This window comes from Sus scrofa, chromosome 14 (assembly GCF_054392235.1).
Source record: "Sus scrofa isolate SSC_HxYL_T2T_F1_AM1 chromosome 14, Sscrofa_HxYL_maternal_Yorkshire_Landrace_v2.0, whole genome shotgun sequence".
NCBI classification, from domain to species: domain Eukaryota; kingdom Metazoa; phylum Chordata; class Mammalia; order Artiodactyla; family Suidae; genus Sus; species Sus scrofa.
In genome coordinates this window covers 71,866,845-71,881,041 of record NC_139396.1, presented here as the reverse complement: position 1 = coordinate 71,881,041, position 14,197 = coordinate 71,866,845, and the positions used below count along the sequence as shown (strand labels likewise).

The following is a 14,197-nucleotide window of genomic DNA, read 5'->3' as shown; positions in this document are numbered from 1 at the left end:
CAGAGTGTCTGTGCCCCAGCTGCTGCTCAGCCCCCACTCAGCACAGGCCTGCTTCATCTGCAAAATGGACAAGATTACTGATCTCAGGCTGCTGTGCCTGGCAAGCAGGGAGGGCCCCACAACCACCTTTCTGGTCCCTGAAGATATGGGATGAGGCATGGAGACCAAAGGGCCATGCACGTGGGCCAGTCCTGGCTCAACCTGTCATCTTCCTTCAGTCCAACTGGACCATGGAAGGCCTCTTGGCTCCTGTAACCATCAGCTCAGAGTGTGAGGACTTAACTTGGCACATGACATCTCCCTGCTGGGCCTCAGCCACAAAGGTCCCAAGAGCATAGCTGAATCCTTTTAAGTCCTGGAAATGGGCCTGCAGGGATGTGAAATTTGCTGCCTGGGGCCCTCAGAGTCCAATTTCATTTATTCACTTCATGCCCGGGAGAGGCAGATGCAGAGCAGGATCACAGGCAGGTCTCGAGGCGTCTCCTAGCGTGCTGGTGGCCTGCAGGTAACTCCCCTTGCCCTAGAATGTCCACCTGCATCTGGCACCTGGGGCTCCTCAAGGCCTGAGGTATGGCAGGTGCCCCAATAAGATGAGGCACAGCCAAAGGCAGGAAACTAAGGCGCTGACCATTTTCCCTGAAGTGGCTTCCTGGCAGCCAGGACAGAAGGGTTCTTACTCCCAGAGGGGAGACAGAATCGTACCTTCTCCACTGGAGTGGACTTCACCTTCCATTGGGACAAGGAAGGACTCTGCCTATCCTTAGTTTCCCAGCTCAGGAGCAGAGGAGCCAGGAGAGCTGGCTGTGGGCCCCAGGCCTCTTGGGTGGGGGGTGGGGAGAGGCCAGAGGCTGGCCTGCGCTCCGCCCATCCCTCCCACCCCTAGGAGACTGGAGCACCTCAGTGAGGGTGGGGAGCTGCTGGCAGGCTGATCCCAGACCATCAGGCTGCAGCTCCAGGAGGACCTAGGCCTAGAGCCCACCAGTGGGGACTGCGCGGCAAGGTGTAATGTGTCAGTAGCACTGCTGTGGTTTTAATGGAAGCGAGCCTGTGACAATAAAGACTTAGTGAGGGACAGGCAGGGACCTGGGGGCACCTCCTCTGACTTCACCCTGGCATGCCTAGAGCCATGCTGCACACTCAGGCAGGTGGGACCCCAGAGCCCTTATCTGTGCGGCCTGTCCAGAGTGCCTGACCTTGCAGGCCGGGGGCTAGCCTTGGGGCCCTTCAGGCCCATAATTCATCTACAGTCAGACTCCCTGCCATTAGTGCTGCCCAGGCACAAGTTCTGGGTGGCAGGAAGGGCCTTACAGCAACCCCAAGGGTCAGGGGTGCAGTATGGCCCCCACATTAAAAGGGTATTGGCAACAGGGCCCAGTGGCTGGATGCACAAGTACCTGCCGACAGTAGGGCCCAAAGCCAGCTCCCTGGCAGGTTTGTCTTCCCCACTGGGCCCAGCCCAGGACCTCTGCCTCCCCCCCCCCCACCAAGAGAGGGTGCCAGCCAAGGTGCTGCTTCTCTGTCTGCTTCCTGTGGGACCTCTGTCCTCAGCCGTGAAGTGGGGCACTTGGTGCCCTCCATGTCCCCTCAACTCCCTTTGGAGGCCCTGGGCACCTGGCCCCTCTGCCACAGGCCTGAGCGTGGCCAGCACAGTCTACAGTGAGGCAGGGCAGGGTTGCACTGTGGGGCCCTCATATGTCAGCGCCCAGCTCTGCACACTGCTTGTCAGAGATGTGGGAGGCCAGAGAGTCGATGATGTCTAGCAGCAGCTGCTGGCTCAACGTGCGCAGCGAGGGCAGCTTGGAGACCTGTGGAGGCAACCAAAGACCAGAGGATGGAGGTGGAATCTTGCCAGGGCTGGGGGGCTATGGAGTCTTCTAGGGGCTTGACCAATGCAGAGCTCGGGCTGGCTCCGAGGATGGGGTGGAATGGCCATTGGATGGGCAGTTCTGTCTGGTGATTCCCCAGGGCCCGCCGTGGCATGAGGCTCCCTCCCACCTGGCCACAGCCATGCCGAGGGGAGCGTGTCCTGGAGATGGGTGGGCGGCACAGGTGGGAGGGCCCTGACCTTGGTGAACTGGTGCACGATGATGTGGAGGCAATGCCGCTTCATGTCAAGTGCCTGCGTCTTGTCCGCTGCCTCTAGGATCTGAAACGGCAGGTTCCCTGAGACGTTGCCCACCCCTCAACCCCCCATCCTTGCAAATGCAGGAGGTCCCTGCCAGATGGTCTACCTGTAGCACGTTCTGCACCGTTACATTCATTTCCAGGTTCTGCTTGCAGTACGCCTGCAGCCGGTTGTTGTAGAAGCCGTAGTAGTAGGGTGCTGCAAACAGGTAGCTGGGGGCTGGTTAAGGAGCTGCCAGCCAAAGGTGCCCTCCCCCAGGACAGACTCCCTGAGCCACAGCCGCCAACTCCTGCCTGCTCAGACGGGGTCAGGGGCACACATCCAGGGCTCCATCCTGCAGGGACACTGCCCTGCTCTCTCCACAGCCTCTGAAACACTCCAATTCCAAGGCCCTGATCAAGATCCAGAGAAAACTGAGGTTCCTCTCCGAGAAAAGGACCCATGTGCATGCCTCACAGAACCCTAAAGGGCACCTTCACCCCCATGTTCAGACCCCCACAGAAGTGACATGGCCAGGAGTCACTCCACACAGAGCCGTGACTGACCCCTCCTCTGAGCCCACCTGCCCCTCCCGGGTGCACACCCCCCTGTGCCCATGGAGGATTGCTCCAGAGAACCCAGGACACGGAGCCGTGCCAGGAATGCCTGGGAGCTCCAAGGCAAGGATGCAGCGAGTCCTCAGGCGGCATGTTGACTTCACCATAGTAGATGTAGCGCAGCATAGACTCGAAGGCCTGCCTGCTGGGTACCATCTCCCCGATGGAGATGTTCACCTGGCCGTCCTCAGGCATGAAGGACCGGAACATGGCCTCGAAGTAGCTGCAGATAATGGGCCCTGCCCTCAGCAAGGCACTGGCACCTTGCCAGCCCACCCACCTGCCCACCACACCCTACCCACCTGGAACGGGCAGCCAGGATGGCCTTGTGGGCTGGCCGTGGGTGCCCGTCCAGCAGGAGTGTGATGTCACAGAACTCTGCGCCCGCACCCTCCAGGTATGCTTTCATGTCCTGGATCAGAGATGTGCCTGGGGGTGTGGAGGGACCCTGAGCAGGCACCCCCCAACCCCCAGCCATCCCTGAGCCAGAGGGTGGCCTGATTCAGGGCTGGGGACCCCAGGGCACCTCCTCCTGCACATCTGCCCATGATGACCCTCCAAACAACCTCCCCCAGGCAGAGGCCCCACCAGGCCCTATTCTCCTCAGCCCCAAACACACTCCTAGGCCTGGCCACCCCCCGCCCCAGAGTCCAACCTTCTTCCAGACTCAGCTCACGGGGCCCTCCCCTCACCCTGCACTGGAGCCCTTAGCTTGGCACGCCCCGGGCACTCTCCCTGTGTCACCTGGAGCCAGTAGCCAGGGGCAGCACAGGCCCAGGCCAGGGGTTGAAGGAGTCTCTGAGGCCCCTTCCCGAGCTGGGCGGGGACAGGATAGGGAGGTGCCAAGCATCTGAGGCTGCGCTCACCCCTCACCAGGCCGCCCCAGATGTGGGCACACCTAGAAGAGAAGCTGAGCAACTAATCATGGGACCCTCAGCTCGTTGCTCACTGCAGACCCTTGGACCTGGCATTGTGTTCAGGGCAGCACTCGCTGGAGAGGGCCCATGTTCCCCCCACCCACCCACTCTCCCAAGTGGGCCCAGGGGTTGCCACCTCAGCACTCAGCCCACCACCATGCCTGAACCTGGGCTGCCTGTGGTCGGGCCCCAGGCCCCAGGGACAGGGACAGGGACAGGGTGAGTTTCCTACCAATGTCCACAGGCTGGTCTGAGGGGGCACGGGGAGGCGGCTGCTGTTTCCGCCGCACGATCTCCACGATCAGAGGGGACGAGAGGTGCTCAAACTCCTTCATCATGATCACCTGGTTGAAGTGGGACTCCTTCACCACGAAGTTCAGGCAGTGCTCCTGGACAGACAGGCACCGGGTGTGGGGTCAGGCCTTGCCCAGGGCAGCATGGTTGCGTGGGGTGGGGCAGGGCAGGGTGGGCTCCCCACAACCCCGCACCTTGAGCTGCCCCAGCTGTAGCCGGGCGGCGCTCTCACACACAACCAGCACGTTCTGCAGGTCCACGGAGGCCTCGATGTACTGGCGGCACAGCTGCTCCAGGCGGCGCAGCTGGAAACTCAGTGCCAGCTTGTACACGTCCATGATGAGCAGCACATCCTCCACATGGCCTGCGCCCAAGAGCCCCCTGAGCCTCAGTGACACCCAGGCCACCCCAGTCCTGTTCCTGCACCACCCCCAGCGCAGCCAACCTTTCCGCGGGTACTTGATCTTGTCGGTGTAGAGAAACTGCATGAGCACCTCAAAAGGCTGGGCCTCGGCCTCACGGATGGCCACGCGCAGCAGCGGTGGCCGGGCCCCACCGGCAGCCCCAGCGGGGCTCTCCCTGGGCACCAGTGCCGCCTCCTCCTCCAGCTTCTGCAGGGAGAGGAAGGGGTGCTCAGAGATACCCCTGGGAGCCGCTGCCCAGGCAGGAAAGGGACAGGGAGGGGGCAGGGAAGGGAGCAAGGGTGGGCAGGGAGGAGTCAGTAGCCCTTACCTGGGTCAGCCACTCCCGTGCCTGCACAATTTTCCTGCGGAGCCAGCGGCTACGCGCTGTGACAATGGCCACGTGGCCCTGCACGCATTCTTCCTTCTGCAGAAAGATACCCTGGTGAAGGGCGAGGGACCCTCACCCTGGGGGCAGGGCTGTCAGCAGGCACAGAATGGCACCCACCTCGCCCAGCACAAACTCCACGTCGCAGAACTGGCGGCTCTCCCACAGCCGCCCGTAGTCCTCGTGCAGCGTGCACTTGGGGTAACAGGAGAACTGCAGGCAGAGACCCCCGCTGCTGGCCAGCTCTGCCCTCCCCCCAGCTCAGCTCAGCCCCCCACTGGATCCTGGGAGCCCCACCCTGCACTCAGGTTCCTCAAACTGCCTTCTGCCTCAAGCCCTCCATCCAGGCAGCCAGACTCTTGAGAGGCAGCAGTCCCACCAGAAAAGCCCCACCCGGTCGGGCCCCACCTGGAACCGGTACATCTCCCCACTGCGGATGTTGTTGTCCACGGTGCCCCCAAAGATGTACATGGCGTCCGAGATCACAGCAGCTGCATGGAAGAGCCTTCCGCTGGGCAGCTGGGGGAATAGGACAGGTAGGCAGGAGGGGACAGGGCAGGGTGGCGTCTCCAACAGGGGTGCTATCTGAGGCCTAGCATTGGCCGGGCTGAGAGCAAGGTCAGTACCAGTGGCCTGGAAGAAGGGGCCAGAGGTCCGGACCCCAGGGACAGCCACAGTGGGAGAAGTAGGGCCTGTGTGGGCCAGCAGGCAGGACAGGTTCTGTGGACTCCCAGGGTGGACAGCAGGTGCTGGATGTCACGTGCTGCCCCCATGTCACCCGGCCAGTGAGGTGTGGGCTCCTGGCCTCACCTCAACATTCTGTGTGACCCCTAAGCCTTGCCCTCCACATCATAGGACAAGCTTCAGGGAGTAAGGAGTAGTGACAGGAGCGCCGGCTCTCACCTCTGAGGCTGGCAGGGTTGGCTGCCTGGCGGTGGTGCTGCCAAAGTCCAGGCCAAACACATCCCGGGACTTCTTGCAGGCACCCCGCTCCTCAGAGCCCAGGGCAGGTGCCTCCTCAGATGCAGATGCTCGCTCTGGCGTCTCAGCCCCACCGACCTGGTGGGGAGGCACGTGGGCGCATGGCCGCTGAACCAGGGCCAGGCAGGTGGCCAAAGACCACTGCTGTCCCCCGTGCTGTACATGCCCAAGGTGGGGACGTGTGCTGTGTGGACAGGGTGGGGGAGGAGCCATGGGATGAGGGCACTCCCAGCACAGCTGGGATGGGAGCTGGCTGTGGTCCAGGTGTGCATCCCAGGAGGACCTCCCAAGCATGGCACACACACACCAGGCAGTGGCGTGTTAGCTGTGGGCAGCAAGATGGAGAGTGGGCCAGAAGGACATGTGCCAGGAGGATGCAGGTGGGGTCGGGCCAGGGCGGGAGTCCCAGCCTGGCTTCCGCTGGCTTAGACACTGGCCCTACCCACCTGTAGACTGGCAGCACCCACCTCACTGTCTGAGCTGGGCTGGATGACCTCCCAGGTCTGGAAATCCACGTCATAGCAGTGCAGCTCATTGGGGAGCGTGTTGTCAGCTGCGCCCCCGAACACGTAGAGGTGGCGGTCAAAGGCCACCATGGTGTGCCCATAGCGCCGCTGCGGCGGTGGCGGGGAGCCCCGGAGCAGGTGCTCGGTGGGGATGCGGGTCCACCTGTGATGGGTGTCCACACCACACATGAACCATGGATGGGGTGGGGGCTCCTGCTCCCCACAGCCTCCACCCAGGTCTGACCCCACTGTGGGCCCGTGCACAACTACCCTGTGACCCTCACCCCATTTCACTCTGGCACCAGTTCTGCCTGGCTCCATGCAGCCCACTGTGGGTCCTGTCCTCACCCCCAGCCAGGGCAGGCAGCAGTAGCAGGGCCAGGGGCTGGCATCTGACCAGAGACACAAATGCTGGAAGCAGGGCCTATCTGTCCTCACAGTGGGACAAAGGCAAGGCTGCCCAGGCCCCTGGATGCCTGGCTCTACTGCCCCTGAGGGGCCCAGGGGGCCTGCAGCCCAGGCTGCACAAGGGCCTGTGACAGCCCTGCTCAAGGGGGCAGCTCCAGGCACTGGTGTGGGATACTGGCCAGGGCTGCCACCAAGGCACTCACGTCTTGTCCTTGAACTCAAACTGGAAGAGGTTGTTGGTTATCTTGGCCCCACTCTGCCCCGAGAAGACAAACATCCTGTCGCGGCACACAGCTGCAGGGAAGTTGCAGCAGGAGGGTGGGATCTCGCCGCTCTGGGCCACCTGTGGGGGAGGCCGCTCAGCAACTGCTACTTTTATTCCATAAATGTCTGTGAATGAGGCTTCACGGACCGATCAACTCAGCCCTGCCTGAAACGGCCCAGCTTTGAATAGCAGAGAGGCCGGGGCGCTTGGAGAGACCACCTGGTAGGACACTGATGGCATGTGCCACCCCCCACCCCCACACCCACCTGTGTTCAAGGAAGGGTGGCTCATCCCCAAACCACATTAGCACGAGTCTGTAGTCACTGTGGGAACAAAGCAGCCCCGCCCCTCACCCTCACCTCCTCCCAGCACGTGAGCTCCCGGTCTTGGAGGCCGATGGTCCACATATCATTCAACCTGCATTAGGACAGAGGGTCAGGACCCCACAGCTGGGCTGGCAGGCAGGGTGGGCCTGGGCCCAGCCAGGAGGATGGCGCCAAGAGGACAAAGCACCACTGGGGATGCTGACCAGGGGGCCATGGAGAAGCCACGGGCTGGGGGCTGCACCAAATTCCCGCAGCCCAGGCCCCTGGGTAGCACATATGGAATAAGTGGCTTCATTTACAACGTGGAGGGCGGCAGAGTGGCTGCTGAAGCTCTGGGGAGCAAGCTTGTGCTATTTTTGTAATCAGAAAAATGCAGCACAGCCAATTTTTCTCCAACGAGGAAAAGGCCTATGACACAGGCAGGAGCCCTCTGTTGCCTCCATGGGGATGGGCCTGGGCCCTCAGGGTCACTGCTTACTGCAGGCTGAAGTCTTCTCTCCCCAGACATTCAAGGGGCCACCACCCAGACCCCTGGCTCTGAAGGCACCCAGGGATTTGGAGGTGGCCCATCCTCGGCCAACTACAGATGGGGAGAGGAGGCACCACCCCCTAAGCCACCCAGGGACCTCCAGTGCCAGAACTTCTGGTCTCTGTGAGGGTCCGGTGGGAGCCCTACCCCGTGGCCTTCATCCTGCCTAACTTCCTGTCCCCCCCACCACAACTTGTCTGCACATCCACCCTTCTGAGAAACCCCCAGCTCAAGTGCCCCCTCCACTCTGTGCCTCAGTGCACTTCCGGACTGCCACCTACCTGGCGTTGCCGTCATAGCCGGCAAAGATCCACAGCTTGTCACTGTACACTGTGGCACCATGGGCAGACCTAGCAACTGGCAGCCTGGGTATGAGAAGGGAGTGAGCAGTGAGGCCATCCCGTGTAGACCAGAGCTTTATGGCCCCATAAGGACAGGGCTGGGGCCAGAGCCCCATGAGTCCCACCAGGCCCCAGGGCTGCCATGTCCACATCTGCTAACATGGGCTCTGGGGACACCAGATGGGCCCCTGGGGATAAGGGAGGGGACTCTGGCTGGACTACTGGGAATAAAGTACAGCAGCAAAGGCTGTGCTCTTGAGGCCAGGGCAGCTGGGAGAGGAGTCATATACCCAAGGGCACAGAGCCCCTCCCAGCTCCCACCCAGTGTCAAGGGTGCACAGGGAAAATAGGGCCAGAGAAGCACCCAACAGCAGTAGGTCAGGTCCCTGTACTCTGGGAGGAGGGAATCTAAGAGCTGGGGAGGTGAAGACAAGAGGGGTTGGGAGTCCACACCAACTGCCAGCTCTGGTCGCTATGCGCCCCAGGCCTCGGGTCTCCATCTGCAGAGGCCAATCCAGGCCCTCAGCCCCAGGACCCAGCGCCCACCTGCACAGCCCCAAAGGTCTCAGCAAAATCTCTCACCGTCCTTCAATCTTCCACTCCGTCCACTGGCCTGTTGCAAACTTGTATTCAAAGAGGTCATTTTTATTCTTCAGGTTAGAATTGGAATAAATGTCCCCAGTGTAGCCCCCTGTAAAGACAGTGACAGGCTGTCACACCCAAAGGCAGCAATTTCATCTTAAAACCCAGGAGATTGTGGCAGGATCTGGCCTCAGTTAAAATGTACCCTGGGAACCCCTCCAACCCTGAGAAGCCCACCCCTGCTCAGGCTCTGGGGAGAGATGACCAGAACCCCTGGAGCCTTGCCCCGGGTGTGTGTTCTGGGGGCAGCCACCAGCCAGGCCACAGAAGCAGACAGTTCCACCCTCAGGAGATCAGGATGGTTAGGGAAAGGCCCTGATGCAGCACAGGAGTTCAGAGGACGAGGGAAATGCTGGGGTGTGAAGAGGCTGGCCAAGACCAGCACATGACCAAGTCTTGATGGGAAGGCAGTGTGGGCCAGGAGGGGGGCCACTCACCAAAGACGAACATGCTGCTGCCGTAGACCACGGCCGAGTGGTGGTAGCGGGGGGCAGGGGGTGTCCCGGTGGTGAAGGCCCTGGGGGGACAAGGGGCAGTGGGTGTCAGTACGGGACAGGCTCCATCACCCCTAAACTTCTTTTTCCTTTTTTTTTTTTAATAGCCGCACCCATGGCATATGGAAGTTCCCGAGCCAAGGTTCGAATCTGAGCTGCAGCTGCAGAAACACAAAATTCTTTAACCCACTGCACCGGGCTAGGTCACACCCATGCCTCCGCAGCAGCTACCTGACCTGAGCCACTGCAGTCAGGTTCTTAACCCACTGAACCATAGCTGGAAGTCCTTCTTTTGTACTTTGAAGGTAATGTCTATCTCATTATAGAAACTTAAAACATTGCTAATAAGAAAAAAAAAATAGCACTAAAATTTACATATAAGCCCTTTGCCAGAAACCACCATCCACATCTTGAAGGCTCTGGCCCACACTTTTCCCACACATTTTTATGCATCACAGTAATTTTAATGGAATCATGTGATAGATATTTTGGAACCTGCTTTGTCAACCTAACAGTAGAATGCGACGAGGTCTCATCAACACCCAAATTCCCACAGCTGCACTGTATTCTGCAGCACAGGTGACCCACAGGTTTTATTGATCAAATTAAACACCCATTTATTACTGCTTTCCCAGGCCTGCTCTTTTTCAGAGTTTTATAGTTAGGCAATTTTTTAAAAAATGTATTTTAGGGAAGTTCCCAGGCTAGGGGTCCAATTGGAGCTACAGCTGCCAGCCTACACCACAGCCACAGCTACGCTGGATCCAAGTCACGTCTGCAACCTATACCACAGCTCATGACAACACTGGATCCCCAACCCACTGAACGAGGCCAGGGATTGAACCCGTATCCTCATGGATGCTAGTCAGATTCATTTCTGCTGTACCACAATGGGAACTCCTAGTTAACCAGTTGTCAACAAAGATTTATAAAGTCTTGAGAGTCTTTAAGTTAATCTGTAATTCTTGGCCATATTTTAAAATTAAGCATGAGAGAAACAACACATCATCTTCCACGGCAATCCCAGGGCCACCTGGGTGTCTGGGCAGAAGATGGGCATTAGGTGGGGAGAGGGGTGGTCATGCCACCTCCAGGTTCGGCAGCTGTGGGTCTTGGACCCAGACATCCTCCTCTGACAATGGGGGACAGTGAGACACCACCCCAGAGGGCTGCCCCAGAGCTGCTGTAGCACCTGGGGCCAAGGGGCTCCTGCACAAGTAGAAGGCACAGCTCAGGAGGAAGCCTGGCATCTCCTAATCCTGGGATCCTCCTCTGTCAGGAGGGGGCTGGACTGGAACAGGCGGGCACTAATGTGTGGTGTTCAGAGAGGGGAGGTATCTTGCCCAAGGCTACACAGCTGGGGAGGGAAGCGAGCTCTCCTGGCAGAGGATGGGCCCCACCAGGCTGGGAGCTGCCACTGCCAGCCCCTGGGCAGCATGCACCCTGCAGCTGCAGACTCCACCCTGGAAGGACCTGCCAACCCGTGGCCCCTGGGAGATGGGGCTGGTGACTGAAGGCTCTCCTGAGGCAGAATCTCCTGGGTCAGATATATCCCTTTAGGTATCAGGATTCAGAACAACCAGTCTCAGCTGGGGACTGGAAAAGAGAGCCAAGCGATGAGGAATCACTCAGGCGTTCTGGGCGGGGTGTCCCATGCATGGGCTGGGCCTCGGTCATCTCCTTGAAGTTCCTCTTGTTTTCCACCAAGGGGACTTGGCTGGCAGCCAGACCCCCGCACGGTGCTCTGAAGTCTGGAGAAGAGCAGGGCTGGGTGCCGGGGTACCCACCTGCACCAGGAGCAGTCCTTCACGTCGAAGCGAAGAAGGTCATTGAGCATTGTCTTCCTACAAGACAGCAAGGGACCCAGGACATGGACTCAGCAGCCCGCAGGAGAAGACAACTTTTTTTTTTTTTTTTTGCCTTTTCTAGGGCTGCTCCTGTGGCATATGGAGGGTCCCAGGCTAGGGGTCTAATCGGAGCTGTAGCCGCCAGCCTACGCCACAGCCACAGCAACATGGGATCCAAGCCGCATCTGCGACCTACACCACAGCTCACGGCAACGCCGGATCCCTAACCCACTGAGCAAGGCCAGGGATCGAACCCACAACCTCATGGTTCCTAGTTGAATTCGTTAACCACTGTGCCACAACGGGAACTCCAGAGGAGGCAGCTCTTTGAGGGACTCAGCCAGGGCCAAGCAACGCTGATGCCCAAAGAGGTGACCCCAGGGGAAGCTCCCCAGCTGGTGTGGCACCCTGGGCTGCCATGTGGGCGGGACCAGCTGCCCTAGGGTCAGGACCACGCACGATCCCTGGTACCATATGCCTCTCCCCAGCTCCAGAATCCCCCCATACTCCCACTCTTATGCCTCAGAGCCCCTTCTCCAAGGCTGTGCCAACAGTGCCACACAATGCAAAGGCTTGCTCACATGTCAGGGAGCCCCTTCCCTTCTCTCTAGCTCCCTGCCTCCTCTTTACTGCAAGGCTAAGGGAATAGCTGTGTTAAAGATACAATAAAGCAGAGAGCAATCCACAAGCCAGCATTACACTTAACAAGACCCACCTGTTAGACCGAGCCCTTATCAGTAAGAGGGAAGCAGGGCGTGGACCCAAGAGCCCAGCACACCTACCCACCGGGCCACCTCACCTCCAAGAAATGGCCTGGAAGGTCAAAGGGCCTGTGTGAGACCAGAGCCAGGCAGTGGGGCTGTGATTTAGCCCCCCTTTCCTCTCCGATCTGCATCCCCTCCAGCTGTATCAGGTCATCTTTCTTTGTACCTAGTCAGTCTTTACAAAGTTGCATTAGAATGAGACAAATTTGTATCCTGTTTCTTTTTTTTGTTTTGTTTTTTTGTTTTTTTGTCTTTTTTGTTGTTGTTGTTGCTATTTCTTGGGCCGCTCCCGCGGCATATGGAGGTTCCCAGGCTAGGGGTCGAATCGGAGCTGTAGCCGCCGGCCTACACCACAGCCACACCAATGTGGAATCCGAGCACCATCTGTGACCTACACCACAGCTCACAACAATGCCGGATCCTTTTTTTTGGCTTTTTGCCTTTTCTAGGGCCACTCCCCTGGCATATAGAGGTTCCCAGGCTAGGGAGTCTAATCAGAGCTGCAACCGCCAGCCACAGCCACAGCCACAGCAACGCGGGATCTGAGCCGCATCTGCGACCTACACCACAGCTCACAGCAACGCTGGATCCTTAGCCCACTGAGTAGGCCAGGGATTGAACGCGCAACCTCATGGTTCTTAGTCAGATTTGTTAACCACTGAGCCATGACAGGAACTCCAGCAATGCCGGATCCTTAACCCACTGCACAAGGCCAGGGATCGAACCTGCAACCTCATGGATACTAACTGGGTTTGTTACTGCTGGGAACTGTTCATGGGCTGAGATATACTTCCAGGAAAGTTATTTCCAGAATTTACAGCAACATGGAGAAACCCTTACAAAAGTGAAAATGGCAGGAATAAACAAATCTGTATCCTCCAAACCTCAACTGCCATGTGAGCTCGTGGCCCAGAGAGAAGTTACAGGTAAGGTGTTTCTTTCAAGCTGATGTCCACTCACTGAGAGCGAGAGGGACATATCTGTGTACTGGGTGTGTGCTACCACACAGAGGCTGTGCTGAGGAACCGCATGGATTGGGATGCTAAGGGCTTAGCTAACATCTGGAAAGACAGCAGTGAAGCTGCAGAGGCCCAGTGCGAGCTACCCTGCTTCTCCCTCCCCAATCCAGATTCACTCACCCGTTGTCTCCACCAAATACATAGATGGCATCTTTATAGGCCACCACTGTGTGTTTGCTGCGCCTGGAAAGAGAGAGGGAGGTGGTGGTGAGGCCAGGACCCTCCTGAGGGGTCACCCAAAGAATGAGACTCGGCACTGGGGCTGCCAAAGAATTCAGATGACACCTCTCAACTGCCAAGATCGATGGAGACCCCAATATTCCAGCAGTATTCTAAAGGACTCTGCATGTGGGGACTCCTGACACTCCCAACCCACTGCAGAGCACCTGGAACCCCATCTGGAGACCCACAGACACAATGTAACTCTAATACTCTGCCCTGGGCCACCCCACTCGGAGACTCCCTCGGGAGCCCCTCCCTTGCCCTGGACACGGACCTGGACCCACCTCACCCAACACACACCAGGTCTCGCCCCAGGAAACCACAGCCCAGCCTGGCCCAGGGGCCTGCCTGGGACCTCCTCAGACACCCCCCAGGACCCCCGCGCCCCGCCTACCGGGCCCCCACGAACTCGTCGCAGGGCGGGAGGCGCCGCCAACGATGCACTGTCTCAAAGGGCCCGAAGTTGAGCGTCAGGTACTCGACACTGTCCGAGCAGCTGTGGTCAAAGTCCACACTCGGGGCCACTTTGGACCGAGCTCCACCGGCCAGGGCCCCGGCCCCGATCGGGGCCCCCGAGCCACCGGGCCCAGCCATGCCGGGTCCACGCCCGATGGGCCACCGGGTCCGCTGGACGTGAGGCCACCGCCCCGGGCTGCTTCGAGAGACTACATTTCCCGGCGAGCCTTGGGCCGACGTCGCCGCACTGCCGGCCGCCCGCTTTTCCGGGAGAGCCTCACCGACCCAGTGGCTTGGCAGGCCGGATTGTGCGGCGAGCGCATAGACTTCCGGGAAGAGCTTCCCGCGGAGGTCGGGCGTGCGGTTCCCCCTCCAGCGAGCGCGGCGCCCTGGCCACAACCCCTCCCGGCCCGCACTTCCCCGGCGCGGCTCCCAGCATGCCCTGTGCGCATGGCTCGGTTTCGATCGTCCGCCGCGCCCGGGATCCCGGACGGAGGGTTCCGGGCTCGCAGTGGCCTCCGCGGGCCGCCCCACCATCCCCTTCTTGCTCTGTCCCTGGCCCGGCCCCCGCATCTCCCCATGGCGTTCTTTTTGGCTGGGAGACTGCGTGCACAGAGGCTCTGGATTCTCGGTCCTACTCTGGCAGAGCTTCAGCTGCTTCACCTACGAAATGGGC

The 14,197-nt window shown here is 59.7% G+C and overlaps 1 protein-coding gene across 9 annotated transcripts; it reads right to left on the bottom strand.

Moving 5' to 3' along the window:
• Positions 1–400: 400 nt before the first annotated feature.
• Positions 401–13,685, bottom strand: LZTR1 (leucine zipper like post translational regulator 1). Of its 9 annotated transcripts, none has more exons than XR_014826067.1 (22): positions 13,460–13,685; positions 12,964–13,026; positions 11,776–11,873; positions 11,001–11,057; positions 9,157–9,236; positions 8,660–8,768; positions 8,018–8,101; positions 7,241–7,298; positions 6,820–6,959; positions 6,170–6,371; positions 5,625–5,780; positions 5,130–5,240; positions 4,842–4,934; positions 4,665–4,760; positions 4,378–4,543; positions 4,127–4,296; positions 3,871–4,027; positions 3,024–3,133; positions 2,795–2,944; positions 2,232–2,337; positions 2,066–2,146; positions 401–1,805 (listed from the first exon to the last, which is right to left on the bottom strand). XR_014826067.1 is itself a non-coding variant. In XM_084993994.1 (22 exons), the coding sequence occupies exons 4-22, from the start codon at positions 11,048–11,050 to the stop codon at positions 1,689–1,691; spliced, it is 2,253 nt and encodes a 750-aa protein (XP_084850120.1). In that variant the 5' UTR covers positions 11,051–11,057; positions 11,776–11,873; positions 12,964–13,026; positions 13,460–13,685; the 3' UTR covers positions 401–1,688. The 9 variants fall into 9 exon arrangements, 4 of the variants coding, with proteins under 4 accessions (XP_084850120.1, XP_084850122.1, XP_003133045.3 ...); XM_084993994.1 differs by having other exon boundaries at positions 3,024–3,150; XR_014826064.1 differs by lacking the exon at positions 11,776–11,873.
• Between the last annotated feature and the right edge of the window lie 512 nt (positions 13,686–14,197).